This window comes from Amblyraja radiata, chromosome 2 (assembly GCF_010909765.2).
Source record: "Amblyraja radiata isolate CabotCenter1 chromosome 2, sAmbRad1.1.pri, whole genome shotgun sequence".
Lineage (NCBI taxonomy): Eukaryota > Metazoa > Chordata > Chondrichthyes > Rajiformes > Rajidae > Amblyraja > Amblyraja radiata.
The window spans coordinates 47966296-47985311 of record NC_045957.1 but is presented as its reverse complement, the minus strand read 5'-3'; the positions used below and the strand labels follow the sequence as shown (position 1 = coordinate 47985311).

The window sequence follows — 19016 nt, the reverse complement described above, 5'->3', positions numbered from 1 at the left end:
TCACCACAGCGTTTCTTTACTTATGACAATCAAGATAAAACAAATCTTGCAGCCACCAGACTTAGCCCACAGCACACAGTCTGTACTGATCAAGAAAAATGTACGTGCAGATTTTAATTTATTCATTCAAAGTCTCCCTTGCATTCTTAAAGGATTAATAATAAACCCAATTCACATTCCATAAATGCAGATTGCACAAATTGCTAACAGTTCATTACAACAAGCTTGACATATCTTGAAATCTTTATTCCAAGCCAAACATTTGAAGATTATACTTAACATTGTAATTCGTGATTGTCAACTCAAAACCATGAATATTTTCCAATATTTCACTCAAATATCTTCCAATTGCATTATTGTCAGAATCAATATAATTTTATTTTAAATTCATTATATTTACAGTTCATTATAATACATTCTTACTTTAACTTTCATACATCATTTTGCTAATCTTTCCTTTCACTGGTGTTGCTACTATGCTTTGCTGGACTGTGCTTCATAGTGGATTCTCACTGCCCAATGAGGAGAGGGCCTCTTTCAACATTCCTGGTGCATACTATTTACCCCCAGGGAAGGATTAGATGAGATCAATCGGAAGTCACTAGCTTCAGCTGTTCTGAAGGCAGGAAGGTTAGTCAGGGACAGGGGGACTGTGCAATGATTAACTTTATAATATTCTGCCTTTTTGAACTTTGATATCAGGTGAAAAAGTGAGGTGGATGATCAGCAACTTTCCTTCCTATCGCTTCGTCCACCTAAACCCATGCCACCACAGCACCAGTTGTGACAATGCCGCACTCTCCCCTTAAACAAGAAACGTTTCCCTTTCTCACAATGCACTTGAACTACACCTGGAGAATGTTTAGCTACAATGTGGTCAAACTGTCAGGCTGACAATGTTAGGAGGAATAGTATCCAAATTCTGACTGACTGCCTCATTAGCCCAAGGACTTCAATACAAATTGGGGTCGGCTTCCTTCCTTGAGGCATCAGGATTGGTTTGTCGTGGTGTCATACATGAAAACAGGCTATTCAGCATTCTGTTTGTACATTTATTTAATGGAGACTTCAAAGCCACTGAACTTTCAAACTATTGCAGGTTTGGGCATTGAAGAATAAATGTTTGTGTATCAAATTAATTTACTTTCCAAATGATGTCATTTTGATCCTCCTGCCTCTGATTCAAAGCAAATGATTCAGGAAAAATCTCCATCTCCAATTAAGACATTAATCTTGTTGAAATATGCAAGATTCTGAAGGAAACATATGAGATTGCAGGAGCTGAATTCTGAAGCAAGGAACAAGCCACTGGATGAGCTCAGTAGGTCAAACAACATCTATGAGATGATGGGAACTATCCACATTTCAGGTCAAGTCCCTGCATTGGGAACGAGAATATGATGGAAGAGTAGTGAGGTGTGAGGTGAGGGAAGCCAGTATAAAGAGGAATGGGTACTGTTAGAGTTATATCTCTAGCAATTGTCATTACAGGTACCTTCCCCTCCCCTCACCAGGTCCCTTTTTTCTCTTTGCTTCCAAACATCTCTGAAATCTGGCTCTGTCTCCCAACTCCACCCCTCCCCCTCCCTTTCCCCCACCTGGTTTTATCTGACCATCATCCTTCACCCCTCTTTGATCCACCTATCACCTACTGGCCTCTGTTTCACCCCTCCCCTCTGCACTGATTATCTTTCCACTCCACGGTCAGTCCTGACACAGGGTTTTGATCCAAAATGTTGATGATTCCTACCGCAAAATAAGCAAGACTTTCGCACAAATGCAGCTTGTGCTTCTCTCCCCCTCTCCCCCCCCCCCCCCTCTCCCCCCCCCCCCCCCCCCCCCCCTTCCGCACACAAATGCAGCTCAAACCATTGAATTCCTCCAGCAGTTTAATTTTTGCTTAAAATTCTGAGGGATTTAATATGCAGTGATTTTTTTCTCCTGTGATGCGATCTAGAAGAAGGCTTGTTTGTGAATAAAGAGATCTAAAACCGAGATGAGGAGGAAGCTCAGTACTCTTTTGAATTCTCTAAACCGGAAAGCTATCGAGCCTGAGTCACTGAATGTGAGATGACAGGTGTTTGGACAATTGGGGTGTCAAGGGCGATGAGCAATCGACTGGAAAGTGCATTTGAGGCCAAAATGAGATTAACATTATCTTGTTGATGAGCAGCTCAGGCTCAGGCAGACATGTGATGTCCTCCTGATCCTATTTCTTACGTTTATATCAACCGTCCCATTATGAGACAGTTAAACTATACTGCATCCTCCATCACAAACTAATGGGGTGCCCGAGGAAATGACAGGTTAAAAAGTCATATAAATACTTCTCTCAGGCACTCCAACCCTATATGGAATTGTGGAATGAAATTATTTCTTGATCAAATAATGAATATAAGAAAGAGTACAAAATATTGACCAAATTACAACTGATAAATAGATATTACAATTAGCTTGATTGCTGTGTTGAAAACTGAACACTTGACATAGCATTATCAATGTCCACATACCTGTGGTCCTCTTTTTCCTGTTGGACCTGGTGACCCTTTAGGACCCTGGCAGAACAATGCAGAATCAATTAGCTTTTGCAGGGAAATGTCATATATTCTTGAGAGAAGTTAACCAAGCCAGAACATTCATTTTGAATATAAGATTTTAATTAATTGAAGGGCGGCATGGTAGCATAGTGTTAGAGTTGCTGCCTTACAGCACATGCAGCACTGGAGACCCAGGTTCGATCTTGACTATGGGTGCTGTCTGTACAGAGTTTGTATGTTTTCCCCGTGACCTGCTACTTACCAGCAGTTCACACCTGTTTCAGGTAATGATGTTTTTTTTCATCAATTGTTGTCTCTTTTTAGCTTAGTTTATTTAGTTGAGAGATACAGTGCGGAAACAGGGCCTCTGGCCCACCGAGTCCGCACCGACCAGCTATCCCAACACATTAACACTATCTTACCAACACACACTCGTGACAATTTACACATACCAAGCTAATTAACCTACAAACCTCAGAGTTTTCTCCAAGATTTTCAGTTTCCTCCCAGACTCCAAACACATACAGGTTTGTAGGTTAATTTGCTTGGTATAAGTGTAAATTGTCAACAAAAACAACCATGTATAGGTGGAGTTCAGAAAAATCTGAAATATGTCAGATTCTGTGAGTCTTTGACTGGATAGAAACAGAGAAGATGTTCTTTTCTTGTGAGATTCAGGGGATGGTCACAAGATAGAGGTCAACCACAGGATTGAAATGATCTGCTGTTTTTTATGGTACCCGGATGTGGCGCCGACGGAGGAGAAGCCGAAGCAAAGAAGTGGAAACCAAATAAGTGAATGGAAACAAAGCCGAAACGCCAAATAACCGAATGGAAACAAAGCCGAAACACCAACTAACCGAGAGGCTGCGTCGCTTAAAAGCAAACTCACCGAATGGCCGCTCTGCCGAAACACCACTTACCCGAAAGGTGGCGTTGTCTACAAGCCAACGGACCGAATACCACTCAACAGAAAAGTCAAATAATGGACATGACGTTGCCAGGGGGCGGGACTTGTCAACGATTGATCCAGACCCCCGCGTCCATCACATCACTGTGGAGGGATGAACATTGTCCCACACCTCTGCTCCACCCAACCCTCGGCCCGCAGAGGGTGGCCGTGGGAGAGTGGGGGCTGTCCCGAGGGATGCGCACCTTCGGCTGCTTACAACTTGGTGCTTGGGTTCAGATTGGCCAGTCACCTATGGCTTGTGAGAGTAAATGACCCCCACGCTTTTAGGTGACGCCGCCTTTCAGTTAGTTGGCATTTCTGCTTTGTTTCCATTCGGTTATTTGGCGTTTCGGCTTTGTTTCTATTCAGTTATTTGGCTTCCACATAATTGCTTCGGCTTCCCGTCCGTCGGCACCATTTTTTATACAATGGTTTTAATGAAAATATTCTACCACAGGGATCGTTTGAAACTCAATTATTAAAGTTTTAATAATGAAAAACTATCGGCAGAATTTGATACTTATTTTTGATCAGGGAGAACAAACGAAATACGGAATCAGTTAGTCTTTTTAATAATATTTGTATATGTCAGTTAAAAACAAATTCCTCTGTATGTTAATGCATTGAGTTCGGTATTCTGAAAAATGCATGGAATCATGGGATTTATCAAATGTCAAACGCTATAAATAAAAATTGAACGAAGCGCTATAGATTCAGTGAGTATAGTTTGGGTCCGATTTTTTGTCTTTTTTCAGTGGGAGACCGGGGGTGTAGGTGGGAGGAGGGGGTACCGGTGGGGTGGGGGGGGGCGGGGGGGGAGGAGACCAGAGGGGGGGGGGTGGGGGAGACTGGATTGGCTCTCATCCGCAGAACCGCGCCTCATCCGCAGCCAGGATCGAACCCGTGTCCCCGGCGCCGCAAGCACTGCTGAACCGTTACTGGACCGTCCCCTGTCCACCGGCCCACCCCCACTTGAGTGTCCCATCCCCGCCTGGGGGGCGGCCGGAGCCATCCAGACGGACGGGACACCAGCCCGCAGGCCCACCGCCAGCACAGAGAAACGCCAATCCCAGCTCACCTCCGCCTCGCCCGCCGGGCCAACCAACAGCCCCGTCCAATGTCACCAGCAGCTCCAGGTCCACTGTCAGCATGGAGAACCAACCAGCATGAAGAACACAGACCCACAGCCAGCGCCATCTCCAGCCCAACCCTGCTCCAACTCCAGAGGAATCCGCTCCCCGATGGGCCGCTACGACTACCAGTTCGCCCACGGCCATGCCGAGCTGTGCTCCCTCAGCCGCCTCCCCAAGTACAAGACGTAGCTTGCACACCACTGGCTTCTGCCCCTACAGTACCCGCTGCCACTTCATTCACACCCTGAGGAGGAGCGAGGGCCCCGGCCTAACCTGCGCCAGAGCGCCAGCCTGGGCTCAGTCTCCTCCAGCCCGGCACTCGACTGGGCCATGGTGCGGGCGGCCTTCAGCCCCGACCTGGAGTTGGAGCTGTCCCGGAATCTGGTCTTGGGTCTGGGCAGGGGAGGGGGAGGGGGTTGCTGCTGCCGCCAGCACCACCAACAGTACCAGCAGCTCCAGCGGGCACCCAACCTGCCTATGGGCGGCAGGAGCCCGTCCGCAGACTCTCTCTCCGACCAGGACGACTCCAGCAGCAGCAGCTCCAAGTTGCCCGTCTTCGAGCAGGGCCGGCGGCTGCCCATCTTCAGCAGGATCTTGGTGTTGGACTGAGGTGAATGGGGTGGAGAGCAGGACATGAGAGCCGAGCTGGAGCCAGCAGCTGCAATGCCAGCTGCAAGTGCAGGGCCGCCCCGCCAGCCCAGTGCCACCCCAGGCACCTCCGGACAGGGATGGGGACGGCCCAGCAGCAACTCAACAATGGACGCAGCGACGGAGAGCCGGCCCCCGACACCAACCCCGACCCCAGACGAAACGCAAGCCTGCACACAACACAGCTCCACTGCTGATTCTGTTCCTAGATAGTGACCTATGACCTGGGCATGCGCAGTTGGAATACCGAACTCACTTATTTGTTCATTTGAAAATAATGGCATGCAACATCCTAATGCAGTGCAACATGAGTTATTTTGCATTGATTGATAACCACATTTAGTATGTTTTTATTTCGCAATTACATGCAGAGGCTGCATATCTTTCTACGCTATTTGCTGCAGCAAACCAGCATTAACCATATAACAATTACAGCACGGAAACAGGCCATCTCGACCCTTCTAGTCCGTGAAAGATTATGAAGATTTTGGAAACAATGCCTTTTTTTGTCTGTAAACTGACAAGCAAATGTTCTGTAACTGTGCTTCAAAATAAATAATTATAAATTAATTACGGAGCTTTAATTAATTATAAATTAATTACTGTTGGCCTGAAATAAAGTTTCTCACAAAGGTCTAATCATCTCTTGGCATGGACTTTACTGTTCCTGACATGGGTTAAGTTTAGATGGTGGCTACAGTTGACCACTGAGGTCTAACACAGTTATATCATGAAGTAGATAATCACACTGAAGAATTCTCACAAAAATCAAACCAGGAGAGTCTTAAACATTCTAGGAGTAAACATTCTAGGAGTAAAAGCCAAGGTCATTTGAAGAGTTTTTCCGTATTATTATAAAATTTGTTATAAATCGGTTAGAAAAACAACGCTCATTCTAGTAAATGATCCCAAAATCTCTTCAAAAGAAGTATTAGATAAATTAACAAAAATATACATAAAGAAATAGTAGATCTAAAAGCTGTTTTCAAATAATTTAAGGAGGTTTAAGATCATTAGCTTTTTTTTAAAAATGAAAACATTTAAAAACAATTTTTCGATTTGATTATGCACCAAACACACATTTAACAGCATCTTCTGAATTTCAAATATTCAAATTGATATAGATTGTTCTATAACCATTTTTTGCAGTGCAGTTACAGTTTTGTGTGCAAAGCACGTCAGCCAATTTTCACACTTATATCTCACAAAAACAATGAGGTAAAGAATAAAAATTAAATAAATTTAACACATCTAGTTGCAGTTAAAAATTCTGAGTCCTGAAAATTACAAACACAGGAAGTAAATATTCCTATTCCTGCACTGAAGCTCTTTACTTGAATACAGGAAGTAGCAAATCATTTTAAAACCTACAGTATGTAGAAAATATACCTACACTTTCGCCTTTTGTTCCTGAAATCCCACATTCACCTTTCGAGCCCTGCACAGGGTATAATTATAGAAATGTCAAACAAGATGTAATTTTGACAGACCTTAAATTAATCTACCACCACCAAATACCATTAAGAACTCTCTGACACAAAATACGAGTCCTGAAAAATAACTATAATGTTAAACCAGCCAATATTTATCTCCTTGAACAATCAAATAGCCTCAGTTTTTGTTCTCGATCAATATTTCAAAAGTTGCCAAAGGTTACTTTTTGATTAAACATTGAAAATAATTACAATTGTAAATTAGAAAATGGCCACTCAATCAATCTAACGTATATATTGGCATATACTTTCACTTAAGCTAACACTTTTGTATTTGAAATTAAATTCCCTTGATTCACCATGTCCTTTACTTACCTCAGCCATTAAACCCTGGAATTCACGACCACAATTTCATATTCCTCCATGTAAATATTGTTTTCCAATCTAAATATTTTATGTTTAGTCCAACATAAATTTCCTGGATTTACGCTCCTAAACAATGAACAACAATCTGCTTCTAAATACCTTATCACATCTTTTCAGAATTTTAACCATGTCTCTCATTCCACCTCACCATCTGCTTTCTTATAATGATAAAAAATTCTACTTTGCAAAGGTATACATTGTTATAATTTTCTCAGAACCAATGACATTCAGTAGGTCCCTGAACTATGATTTCCAAGAATTTGTCATTTTCATCCAAGTATCTATTCATTTCAGTGCTAATGCTCTGTCTTCCACTACTTTATTGAAGGGAAAAAAATATCCCTTCTTAAATAACGTATTCCTCTCATGATCAACCAGTGACAGGCTCCTTCTCTGCTTAATTCTTGTTGTTACTAAATACTTAATAGTCCAGTAAAATATGTCTTTACAGCTGTCACCTCCAGTCCTTGTACTGCATGCAGCACATTCTTATGTGCATGGTAATCATTGCTCCATCATTCTCCAGAACGATCAGCACATCATTATCATTCTATTCATTCCTAAAATCATTCTCTTCAAAATGAACAGCAGTTAAGATGCACAACTTTTTAGAACATAGAAAAGTACAACACAGGAACAGGTCCATTGGCCCTTTCAGAACAATGCCTGTGCTGAACACGATGCCAAGAGCAACTCTTATCTGCCTGCACATAATCCATATCCCTCCATTCACTGCATATCCATGTGCCCTGTCTAAAAGTATCTTGAATGCCACTGTCGTATCTGCCTCCATCACCACCCCTGGCAGCGCATTCCAGGCACTCACCACCCTCTATGTAAAAAAAGTTGCCCCGCACATCTGCTTTAAATGTTGCCCCTCTCACTTCAATGCAATGCCCTCTAGTATTTGATAATTCCATCTTGTGAAACTGATTAGGATTGTCTACCCTATCTATGCCTCTCATAATTTTATATATTTCTATTAGGTATCCCCTCAATCTCTGGCATTCCAGTGAAAACAATCTAAGTCTATACAACCTCTTTGGATCCAAGCATCGTTATAGTAAACATCCTCTGCACCTTTTTCGAAGCCTCCACTTGCTTCCTGTACCAGAACTGTGACCTTCCTGTGACCAGAACTGCATGCAATACTCCAAATGCGGTCTAACCAAAATCCTATAAAGCTGCATCATGATTTCTTCATTGGACCAATGAAGCCAAGCATACCATGTGCCTCTTTCTGATTGTATACTACATTAGCTTAATTCTCTAGTTATTGCAGAGTTTGCAAGAGCCATAAAAGCAGACCAATGGAAAGGCCATCGGAAAATATAATTAATTGCAATGGGAAATATCTTCATTGAAGGGAAAGTATAGAAAATTTGAAAATAATTAATTTATTTTTTACCTTGTGTCCTTTGAACCCAGGTTTGCCCTGTTGGAAATACAAAAAGATATACAATAATCCATGAGAGAACACCACAACAGATACAAGATCAGGTCTAATATTCACTCACTGCCAATTATTAGATTATGGTAATTACTATTTAACAAATTTGAATGGCATAGTAGGACAATGGTAGAGTTGCTGTCTTACAGCACCAGAGACCCAGGTTCGATTCTGACTCTGGGTGCTGTCGGTACGGCGTTTCTCCCTGTGACCGCATGGGTTTTTTCCGGGTGTTCTGGTTTCTTCCACATTCCAAGGACATGCAGGTTTGTTGGTTAATTGGCCTCTGTAAAATGTGGGATAGAACTAGTGTATGGATGATTGTTGGTTGGCGCAGACTCAGTGGGTGAATGCCGTGTTTCCACACTGTATCTCTAAACTAAACTACACCCTACACACTACATTACACTACACTAAACAAAAACATTCAGTTGCAGTAACCAATGGGATTGATGGGGAAGGGATAGAGGGATGCTGGATTGGTGATCAGAGCACCACAAATACCAGAACTGTAATAACACAGGGATTCCTCCAAATTTAATAGAAGACTGACACAATTTATCTCTTTTTTTTCTATTCCTGGCAGCCAACCAGGTAGAAATATTAGCAATGAGCGTGATTGAGAAGCCCAAGCTTGAAAGTCACATTCAGGCATTGGAAAGAAGAGTACGGGGGAAGTAGAAATGGCAGCTTGTGAAATGAATCATGAGTGGAAAATCGGTTTGGGCTGGATAGGAGGACGGTGGAGAAATTGCATAAATAATTCAAGAGCCTTGGGGGAGAAGGAGGTTCTGGGAGAGATTGCAGGGTTGGAGTAAAGAATGGAATTATTCAATGATACTGGATCAGGATATCCTCAGTGTCTTTAGGTAAAACATAATCAAATTTGTAATAATGCTGATGCTGATTTATACCAAAGATAGACACAAAATGCTGGAGTAACTCAGTTGGTTCAGCAGCAACTTTGGAAAAAATGGATAGGTGACATTTCTGGTTGGAAACCTTCTTCAGACTGATTGTAGTAAGGAGAGTGGCAACAAGGTGAATTTAGGGAGCTAGAAGATAAACTTAAAAGTAGGACGTCAAAGGTAATAATCTCTGGATTACTACCAGTGCCACGTGCTAGTCAGAGTAGAAATAGGAGGATATTGCAGATGAATACGTGGCTTGAAAAATTGTGCAAGGGGGAGGGATTCAACTTTCTAGGGCATTGGAACCAGTTCTGGGGGAGGTGGGACCAGTACAAACAGGACGGTCTGCACCTGGGCTGGAATGGAACCAATGTCCTTGGGGGAGATTTGCTAGTGCTGGCGGGGAGGATTTAAACTAATGTGGCAGGGGACTGGGAGCATGAGCAGAGAGACAGAGGGGTGTAAAATGAGGATAGAAGCAATGTGAAAAGTAAAAGTGGCAGGCAGACAAATCCAGGGCAAAAATTAAAAAGGGCAATTTTTCAACATAATTGTACAAGGGGTAAGAGTGTTGTAAAAACAAGCCAGAAGGCTTTGTGTCTCAATGCAAGGAGCATTCGTAATAAGGTGAATGAGTTGAATGTGCAGATAGTTATTATGAATATGATATAGTTGGGATCACGGAGACATGGCTCCAGGGTGACCAAGGCTGGGAGCTGAACCTCCAGGGATATTCAATACTCAGGGATAGACAGAAAGGAAAAGGAGGTGGGGCAGCGTTGCTGGTTAGAGAGGAGATTAATGCAATAGAAAGGAAGGACTTTAGCTTGGAGGATGTGGAATCAATATGTGTAGAGCTGCGAAACACTAAGGGGCAGAAAACGCTAGTGGGAGTTATGTACAGGCCACCTAACAGTAGTAGTGGAGTTGGGGATGGCATCAAACAGGAAATTAGAAATGCGTGCAACAAAGGTAAAACAGCTATAATGGGTGACTTCAATCTACATGTAGATTGGGTGAATCAAATTGGCAGGGGTGCTGATGAAGAGGATTTCTTGGAATGTATGTGGGATAGTTTTCTGAACCAACATGTAGAGGAACCAACGAGAGACAAGGCTATTCTAGACTGGGTATTGAGTAATGAGGAAGGGTTAGTTAGCAGTCTAGTTGTGTGTGGCCTCTTGGGCAATAGTGACCATAATATGGTTGAGTTCTTCATTAGGATGGAGAGTGACATAGTTAATTCAGAAACATGGGTTCTGAACTTAAAAAAAGGTAACTTTGAGGGTATGAGACGTGAATTGGCCAAGATAGACTGGCAATTGATTCTTAAAGGGTTGACGGGGGATATGCAATGGAAGGCATTTAAAGACCGCATGGATGAACTACAACAATTGTTCATTCCAGTTTGGCAAAAGAATAAATCAGGGGAGGTAGTGCATCCGTGGATAACAAGGGAAATCAGGGATAGTATCAAAACAAAAGATGAGGCATACAAATTAGCCCAAAAAAGCAGCCTGCCAGAGGACTGGGAGAAATTCAGTACAGCAGAGGAGGACAAACGGCTTAATTACAAAAGGGAAAATAGATTATGAAAGAAAACTGTCAGGGAACATAAAAACTGACTGTAAAAGCTTTTATAGATATGTGAAGAGAATAAGATTAGTTAAAACAAATGTGGGTCCCTTGCAGTCAGAAACAGGTGAATTGATCATGGGGAACAAGGACATGGCAGGCCAATGGAATAACTACTTTGGTTCTGTCTTCACTAAGGAAGACATAAATAATTTGCCGGAAATAGCAGGGGACCGGGGGTCAAATGAGATGGAGGAGCTGAGTGACATCCAGGTTAGCCGGGAAGTGGTGTTAGGTAAATTGAATGGATTAAAGGCCGATAAATCCCCAGGGCCAGATAGGCTGCATCCCAGAGTACTTAAGGAAGTAGCCCCAGAAATAGTGGATGCATTCTTGATAATTTTTCAAAACACTTTAGATTCTGGAGTAGTTCCTGAGGATTGGAGGGTAGCTAATGTAACCCCATTTTTTAAAAAGAGAGGGAGAAAGAAAATGGGGAATTATATGCCAGTTAGTCTAACATCGGTCGTGGGGACAATGCCACAGTCAGTTATTAAAGATGGGATAGCAACATATTTGGAATGCGGTAAAATCATTGGACAAAGTCAGTATGGATTTATGAAAGGTAAATCAAGTCTGGCGAATCTTGTAGAATTTTTCGAGGATGTAACTAGTAGAGTGGATAAGGGAGAACCAATGGATGTGTTATATCTGGTCTTTCAGAAGGCTTTCGACAAGGTCCCACATAAGAGATTAGTATGCAAACTTAAAACACACGGTATTGGGGTTCAGTATTGATGTGGATAGAGAACTGGCTGGCAGACAGGAGCAAAGAGTAGGAGTAAACGGGTCTTTTCAGAATGGCAGGCAGTGACTAGTGGGGTACCGCAAGGCTCAGTGCTGGGACCCCAGCTATTTACAATATATATTAATGATTTGGACGAGGAAATTGAATGCAACATCTCCAGGTTTGCGGATGACATGAAGCTAGGGGGCAGTGTTAGCTGTGAGGAGGCTACAAGGTGACTTGCATAGGTTGGGTGAGTGGGAAAATGCATGGCAAATGCAGTATAATGTGGATAAATGTGAGGTTATCCACATTTGTGGCAAGAACAGGAAAGTAGACCATTATCTGAATGGCGGCCGATTAGGAAAAGGGGAGATGCAACGAGACCTGGGTGTCATGGTACACCAGTCATTGAAAGTAGGCATGCAGATGCAGCAGGCAGTGAAGAAAGCGAATGGTACGTCAGAATTCATAGCAAAAGGATTTGAGTATAGTAGCAGGGAGATTCTACTGCAGTTGTACAGGGCCTTGGTGAGACCACACCTGGAGTATTGCCTACAGTTTTGGTCTCCTAATCTGAGGAAATACATTCTTGCCATAGAGGGAGTACAGAGAAGGTTCACCAGACTGATTCCTGGGATGTCAGGTGAATGGCATTTATGGAACTCGGCTTGTACTCGCTAGAATTTGAGGGGGGACCTTATAGAAACTTACAAAATTCTTAAGGGGTTGGACAGGCTAGATGCAGGAAAATTGTTCCCGATGTTGGGTAAGTCCAGAACAAGGGGTCACCGTTTGAAGATAAGGGGGAAGTCTTTTAGGACCGAGATGAGAAAAGAAAAATTCACACAGAGAGTGGTGAATCTGTGGAATTCTCTGCCACAGAGGGTGGTTGAGGCCAGTTCATTGGCTATATTTAAGAAGGTGCTAGATGTGGCCCTTGTGGCCAAAGGGATCAGGGGGTATGGAGAGAAGGCAGGTACAGGATACTGAGTTGGATGATCAGCCATGATCATATTGAATGGCAGTGCAGGCTCGAAGGGCCGAATGGCCTACTACTACACCTATTTTCTATATTTCTATGTACATGAGCCCACATCGAGAACAGTGGATGCAGTCCTTCTGTCTCACCTGGAAGGACTGCTACAGTCTGTGGATGGAGGTGAGGTGAGGTGTTGCATCTCCTATGGTTGCAGGGAAACTTACCTGGAGAGGGGGTAGTTTGAGTGAGAAGGAATGCATGAACCAAGGAGTTTTGAGTGGGACGGGATGAGTGAATAATCCACTTTATCCTGCAATGGCTACAATGCCATTACCTTCCGTTCCATTTCCCACCTACAAAACTTAACAGATCTGTTTTGACAAAAATATATTCATTATATGTGTTGGATGTGGAAATATGAAATTATTGATTTTAGGAGTGAGGCTAATGTGATGGCCATTTAAGATAAGGTTCAGTTAATTCAGATTGAGATGAGGATCAAATTCGCCAATTGAAGACTGTGAATCTTTAGAATGATGCACCTCATGAAAACTGGACTTGTACAGGTGATGGACATATTCAAGACTAAGATTAATAAATGGGGGACAAAGGAATCAAGGAAAAATGCAGAAAAACAAAATAGATATAGCAAATAAGGCATAATTTTATTGAATTTGGTAGAGGCTTTACAAGCAGTAAGACTTACTTCTGGTCCAATTTCTTAATTTATAAATACATTAATGTGAATTAAGACAGAGGGATGCAGATAGTTCAACCAATCTAAGGAAAAAGAAGGTAGTCTCATTTTCTTAAATCGATTCAATGAGGTTTTTTTTAAAAAAGCTAATGATATATTTATTGTTGGATTCTATCCAAACAAGAAAACACTTATTCAGAAGAAAATGACATAAGTAAAATTAATTGGAAACTGATGTCACCAATCTTCAAACTGATCGGATAGCTTGGTGATCTGTTGTAACAACATCATATTGCTCTATATTCAATAATTACAGAAATATGTTATTAGGAAAATTGTTTATGTTCTAATATTTTAGAAATTAGCAATATGCAAAGAGTTTCTAGATAATTTTAATATGAGACTAAAGCAGCTCAGAAATGCTAAACTAAACTAAATGCTTCAGTATTTGTCTCATTCCATCGAAACCTAATTCAAACAACTTTGCATCTGAGTTATATAATCTTTCTTTCATATTGATGCAGACACAAATTTTGATTTAAAGTGACGTCCAATAATTTACCTCATGACACTAAAAATTAGAAGTGCACTCACCTTTTCTCCAAAAATTCCAGTCTCTCCTTTTAAGCCTCGTGATCCCTGAACCAAAGAATAAATAAATTATAGTTTTATATATTTTTATAGCTTTTTATCAGGTTTTGAATTTTAAATACGGAGCCACATATTCTAATCACCGAAAATTAACATATGGACAAATCTAGTAACATTAAATACAGCAGAAAAAAAATTGCTGGAGAAATTCAGCGGGTCGGGCTGTGAAGGGAAATGGACAAATTATGTTTTGGGTTGGGACCTTTCTTCAAAGAATAATGGAGATACAGCTGACAGCTCTCACAAAGAGGTGAGAGGAATGGATGAGGAGAGAGCTGGGAAGTAATATGCGGATCCAGGTAAGGAGGGATTCATTTACAAATGAGTCATATGGGAGAGAGAAGGGCAGAGATAGTAACCAAAGTTGGAGGTAACAAGTAAAGCCAAAGGGCTATGGATGGTGGAATCTGACAAGAAAGGAAGATGTGAGTGAAATGCAGAACAAAGGGAGAGATGCTGGTTGATGGAAATCGGGGAGGTGGGGGGGGGGGGGTGAGAGAAAAGGGTAGAGGACTGGGAGGAGCATATAACCATATAACAATTACAGCACGGAAACAGGCCATCTCGACCCCTCTAGTCCGTGCCGAACACATAGTCTCCCCTAGTCCCATATACCTGCGCTCAGACCATAACCCTCCATTCCTTTCCCATCCATATAACTATCCAATTTATTTTTAAATGATAGAGGCAGAGGCAAGTGATGAGCAGAAGACGAAAATGAAGAGGAGGCCAAGAACTGGGTGATGGGGGAGCAAAGCTAGGGAAAAGAAAGGTGTCCATGATAGGACCTGAGTAGATCAGAAGGATGAAGATGGGTGGTTGACCTGAAACTGGTGAATTCAACTTTCATGCCACTTTAACTCCCTTTTCCCATTCCCATAATCTGTGTTCGCAGCCTCCTCCATTGCCAGAGTGGAGCCACTCTAAAAGTGGCAGAATACCACCTCACATTCCACCGAGTCAGCCCACAGCACAAATACATGAATATTGAATTCTCCAATTTTAGGTAAACCCCACCATACTCTCCCACCTTCTCTCTCCTTCTGGTCTACCCAGGTCCTCTCACCCATACCTTTCTTTCCATTCCCTCCCGTTGTGCCCCATCACCTTGTTCTCCTCTCCTTCTGCACATCTTGCTTCTGCTCATCACCCATCCCTGCCCCCAGTGGATCCCCCGTTCAGCAACCCCCTTCTCATCTACCCTCAATCCCACCCTCTGGTTCTACATTTCACTCCTCCTTTTCCTTTTTTTAAAAATCTGATTCCACCATTTTCAGCCCTTTCAATTCTCCACTTATCACCTTGGTTACTATCTTCACCCTACTCTCTCCCAATTGACATCTGCCGATCACTCCCTCCAAACACGGATCCATCTATTACTTGCCAGCTCTTGCCCCACCAGTTATAACCCTTCTATTCCAGGCTTGAATATCACAAAAATCAAACAAGTTGCTTTGAAAACAGGTACCATGATGCACTTTTTGAATATTTATTTGATCGTCGGATCTAGAAAGGAAATTTCTGTGTGGTTCCAATTGAAATCATCTTGCCAAGAAAGGTTCCATGGATGGTTCCTTAGTAAGGTCCACAGTGAACTGCCATACAATGACATAATTTCAAACACAGAATATCAGATCCAATTTCTCATAAAATTTAACAGAACTGATGTATTTATTATTTTCCTAATTCTCGTGAGTAGTAGTTAAGCCTGTGACCGCTATCAGTTCTGTTTGCACTGATTGCTTAATGGATTTATCTGGATTTCCTATTCCATCAACACACAAATTTGGGGAATTTCAATGTGAGTAGTAAGCAGAATTAGCATGAGCACATCTCTGAAATATAACATTCCTCTTGAATTTTCCTTTCAGTTGATTGAAATTACCATAATTCATCTTTTGAAGACATTGAAAGAACGGGAAACATATTATTAAGATCTTAACCTATATATCTCTATAAGAAATAATTAATTTATCTCTCATTAAACGTTTTCACGTTTTGAAAAGTGTACTTTTGCCTTGGTGATAATCCAAAAATACTAGAATTTAGACAGAAACAACTCTTACTAGCCATTATTTTAAAATTAATGAGATAATTAAATGTGCTACATATTATGTAATAAAATATTTTTCAGTACCTGTACCCCTTTTTCACCAGGACTGCCATCTTGACCTCGATCTCCTCTTCTTCCCTATTAATATCCCAATATTAGTATAATATTTACCAAGCAAAAGTATTACAACATCTATAATACTCTACATAGAAAAATTACATTTACTTTCAGTGGCAAAAAAATAAGTTTCCTTTTACATTCTTTAAAAGCAATTTATTCCGATCTTGCTGGCAATTTGTTGTGAAATGTCAAAGTCCTAAACCTTTATTGGAAAACTAGCTGCAGAATTTCTTCTTGTTTTAAAATTTTCCAGTATTTTTGCCTCTTGAATGAAAGCAGAAAGCTCATTGGCCCCTGGATTCATTAACATTTTGAAATTTAAGATTATATAATCATGAAAGACCTTCCTCATCCAAGCCAACCTTATGATCTTCTGATTTGGTGATTCTAGAATATAATTCATGTGGAAATTCAGATTTACAGTAGGTTCAAATACAACAGACAGAAAATCTAGACCCAATAAAAAAACATTTTGTATGATTTTTGATTATATGTACACTATGGAAGTTCTATTTGGTTTTAATTAACTAAACACATCCACCCCACTGCTTAATGGTTTTATCGAGAAAATTATTTAAATATTACAATCGATCTGTAGGATCTCCAGGTAAATGAGGCACCCACTAAAATCAGAAAAGAGACTCATGGATTTATGCAGTTCATGATCTTATTACGTTATTGGGATTCTGACTATCACCCTTAGATAAATGTGAGGCTGAGAGAAGCAGGACTGCTCTCTGGGTTCTCACAGAAAACTGCATTCCCATTGCCAGATAACTTACTCCACTTACATTGCACTACACTGGATGAAGAATGATTTGTAAATAAATGTTGTGAAAAAGAAACCAAACAATAATGCCAACAAGCATTTCTCTGCATCACACAGGGTACTGACATAGTCAGATACCGAGTCTTAAAATACCTTATGCTTTATCAATTCAATATCACACTCACAGGGAGTTGTCCACATTAAACTCAAGATGCTTGGGAGCACCAGACTTTGTGTTTTATACTGTTTAGTCTTACAGTATGTTTGAATCCAATGGAGCTGAGACCACAGATACTTTTGCTTCTAAATGCAACTAAATCCAATTTGCATTGACCTAAGAATGGAAGTATAAATGCCCTTTTATTTTGCACAAGCCCATCAATTTCTTAAAACTCTTTTCTCCAGAGTATGCACAGTAGACCTGCTTCCTCTATTTAATCACAAAGTCCAGATACAGCTAAATGATCGAACACCAACACTTGGGGCTCATGTTATTTTGATATTTTACGTTTTCTTATGTTATTTTGTTCAGGCAGAATATCCACCCATATTCCTCATTATCTGTCGGTCAGAAAAAAAGATTTAATTCCAACATCAATCAGCACCTGTTCTAGCACTCTGCATCAGAAAATAGTAAATTTAATACATATGTCTTGTTAATACTTACAGGAGCTCCATCTTTTCCTCTTTCCCCCTTTTCACAGGTGCATGGCTTAGGTTTTGGACACTGTATACATAAAAATATTACATGTATCTTTGGTATCTTAATTCATGTTTTAAAGCATTAGCATTTGAAAAACCAATTAATGAGTATATTCATGCACCTATACTGTATATAGCACAATGGTAAAATCGATTTAAAAAACTTACCGACTCTTTGGTAACTTTCAGCTAAAGTAAAAAAGAAAACAAAATATTTCATTGTTTGCTGTATGCACAGTATTTTACTTAAGTTTTAATTGCTAAAGATTCAGATCTTTTCATAGCTTTAAATTACACTAGACTAAGTGGGACCCGTTGGGTCCCAGCATCACACAGGAGGGCTGGTCACCCAACGCAATATTCCACCTCTCCACCAATTCTAACATTGGTGGCCAGTTGAGGGGGGGGGGGGGTGGGGGGCTTTCTGGAGCGTTAGTATGGGTGTTGTGGGCAGAAGGGACTGGTTTCCATAGGGCTAGTATGCAAATTGTGCGCCAAATGGATTCTTGGGCTGGCGTCTCAGTCAATCAAGCCTGTTGTGCTGGCAACTCACTCACTCACGGCTGGTGGGCTGGTAGTTGACTAACGGCTAATCCTTGAAATTCTATTTCAAGCAGGGTATAAGGCCACCAAATTCAAGTGCAGTTTCTTACCACTTCTAGCAGGGTGCAAGGCCACCAAATTCAAGTGCAGTTTCATACCATTTGAAGTAGGGTGCAAAGCCACTAAAGACAGCGAGTCGTGACCTCTCCCTCCTCCATCTTGCAGAGACTGAGCCACACCCACATTTTCGGGTTTTATAACCCCTCCCCCCCCCACCGGAAAAGGTGTGGCTTTCATGGAGTGATTGACAGGAGAGAGATTCTCAACATTTTTTAAAAAACTAATAACACTTTTATTTTTCATTGATGGGAAGAATTCTCTGCACCTGCTCAGCGGAGGGGGGACTGAGTAAGATGGCCAAAAATCACAGCCGTAAGTGGTAGCGTTTTATCTAAAATCAATATACAGTGCAAACAGGAAGTAAGTGCATTTACAGTAGTGCCTTTCAACTTCAAGCCAATGCACCCACGCCACCATTTGCAGTAAGTAGTGCATTTCAACTTCATGCCACCATTTGTAGTAAGTGGTGCCTTTCAACTTCAAGCCAATGCACCCACGCCACCATTTGCAGTAAGTAATGCCTTTAA

General features: G+C 41.4%; 1 protein-coding gene across 1 annotated transcript in view; it reads right to left on the bottom strand.

The window, feature by feature from the left end:
• Positions 1-19016, bottom strand: part of col28a1 (collagen type XXVIII alpha 1 chain) — a 53707-nt gene that overhangs the window by 20578 nt on the left and 14113 nt on the right. Inside the window, exons 4-10 of the mRNA XM_033039337.1 lie at positions 17995-18015; positions 17792-17851; positions 16320-16373; positions 14126-14170; positions 8538-8564; positions 6664-6708; positions 2511-2555 (exon numbers count right to left, since the gene is read on the bottom strand). Of these exons, the coding sequence (XP_032895228.1) occupies positions 2511-2555; positions 6664-6708; positions 8538-8564; positions 14126-14170; positions 16320-16373; positions 17792-17851; positions 17995-18015 (297 nt within the window). The remainder of the gene's footprint in view (positions 1-2510; positions 2556-6663; positions 6709-8537; positions 8565-14125; positions 14171-16319; positions 16374-17791; positions 17852-17994; positions 18016-19016) is intronic.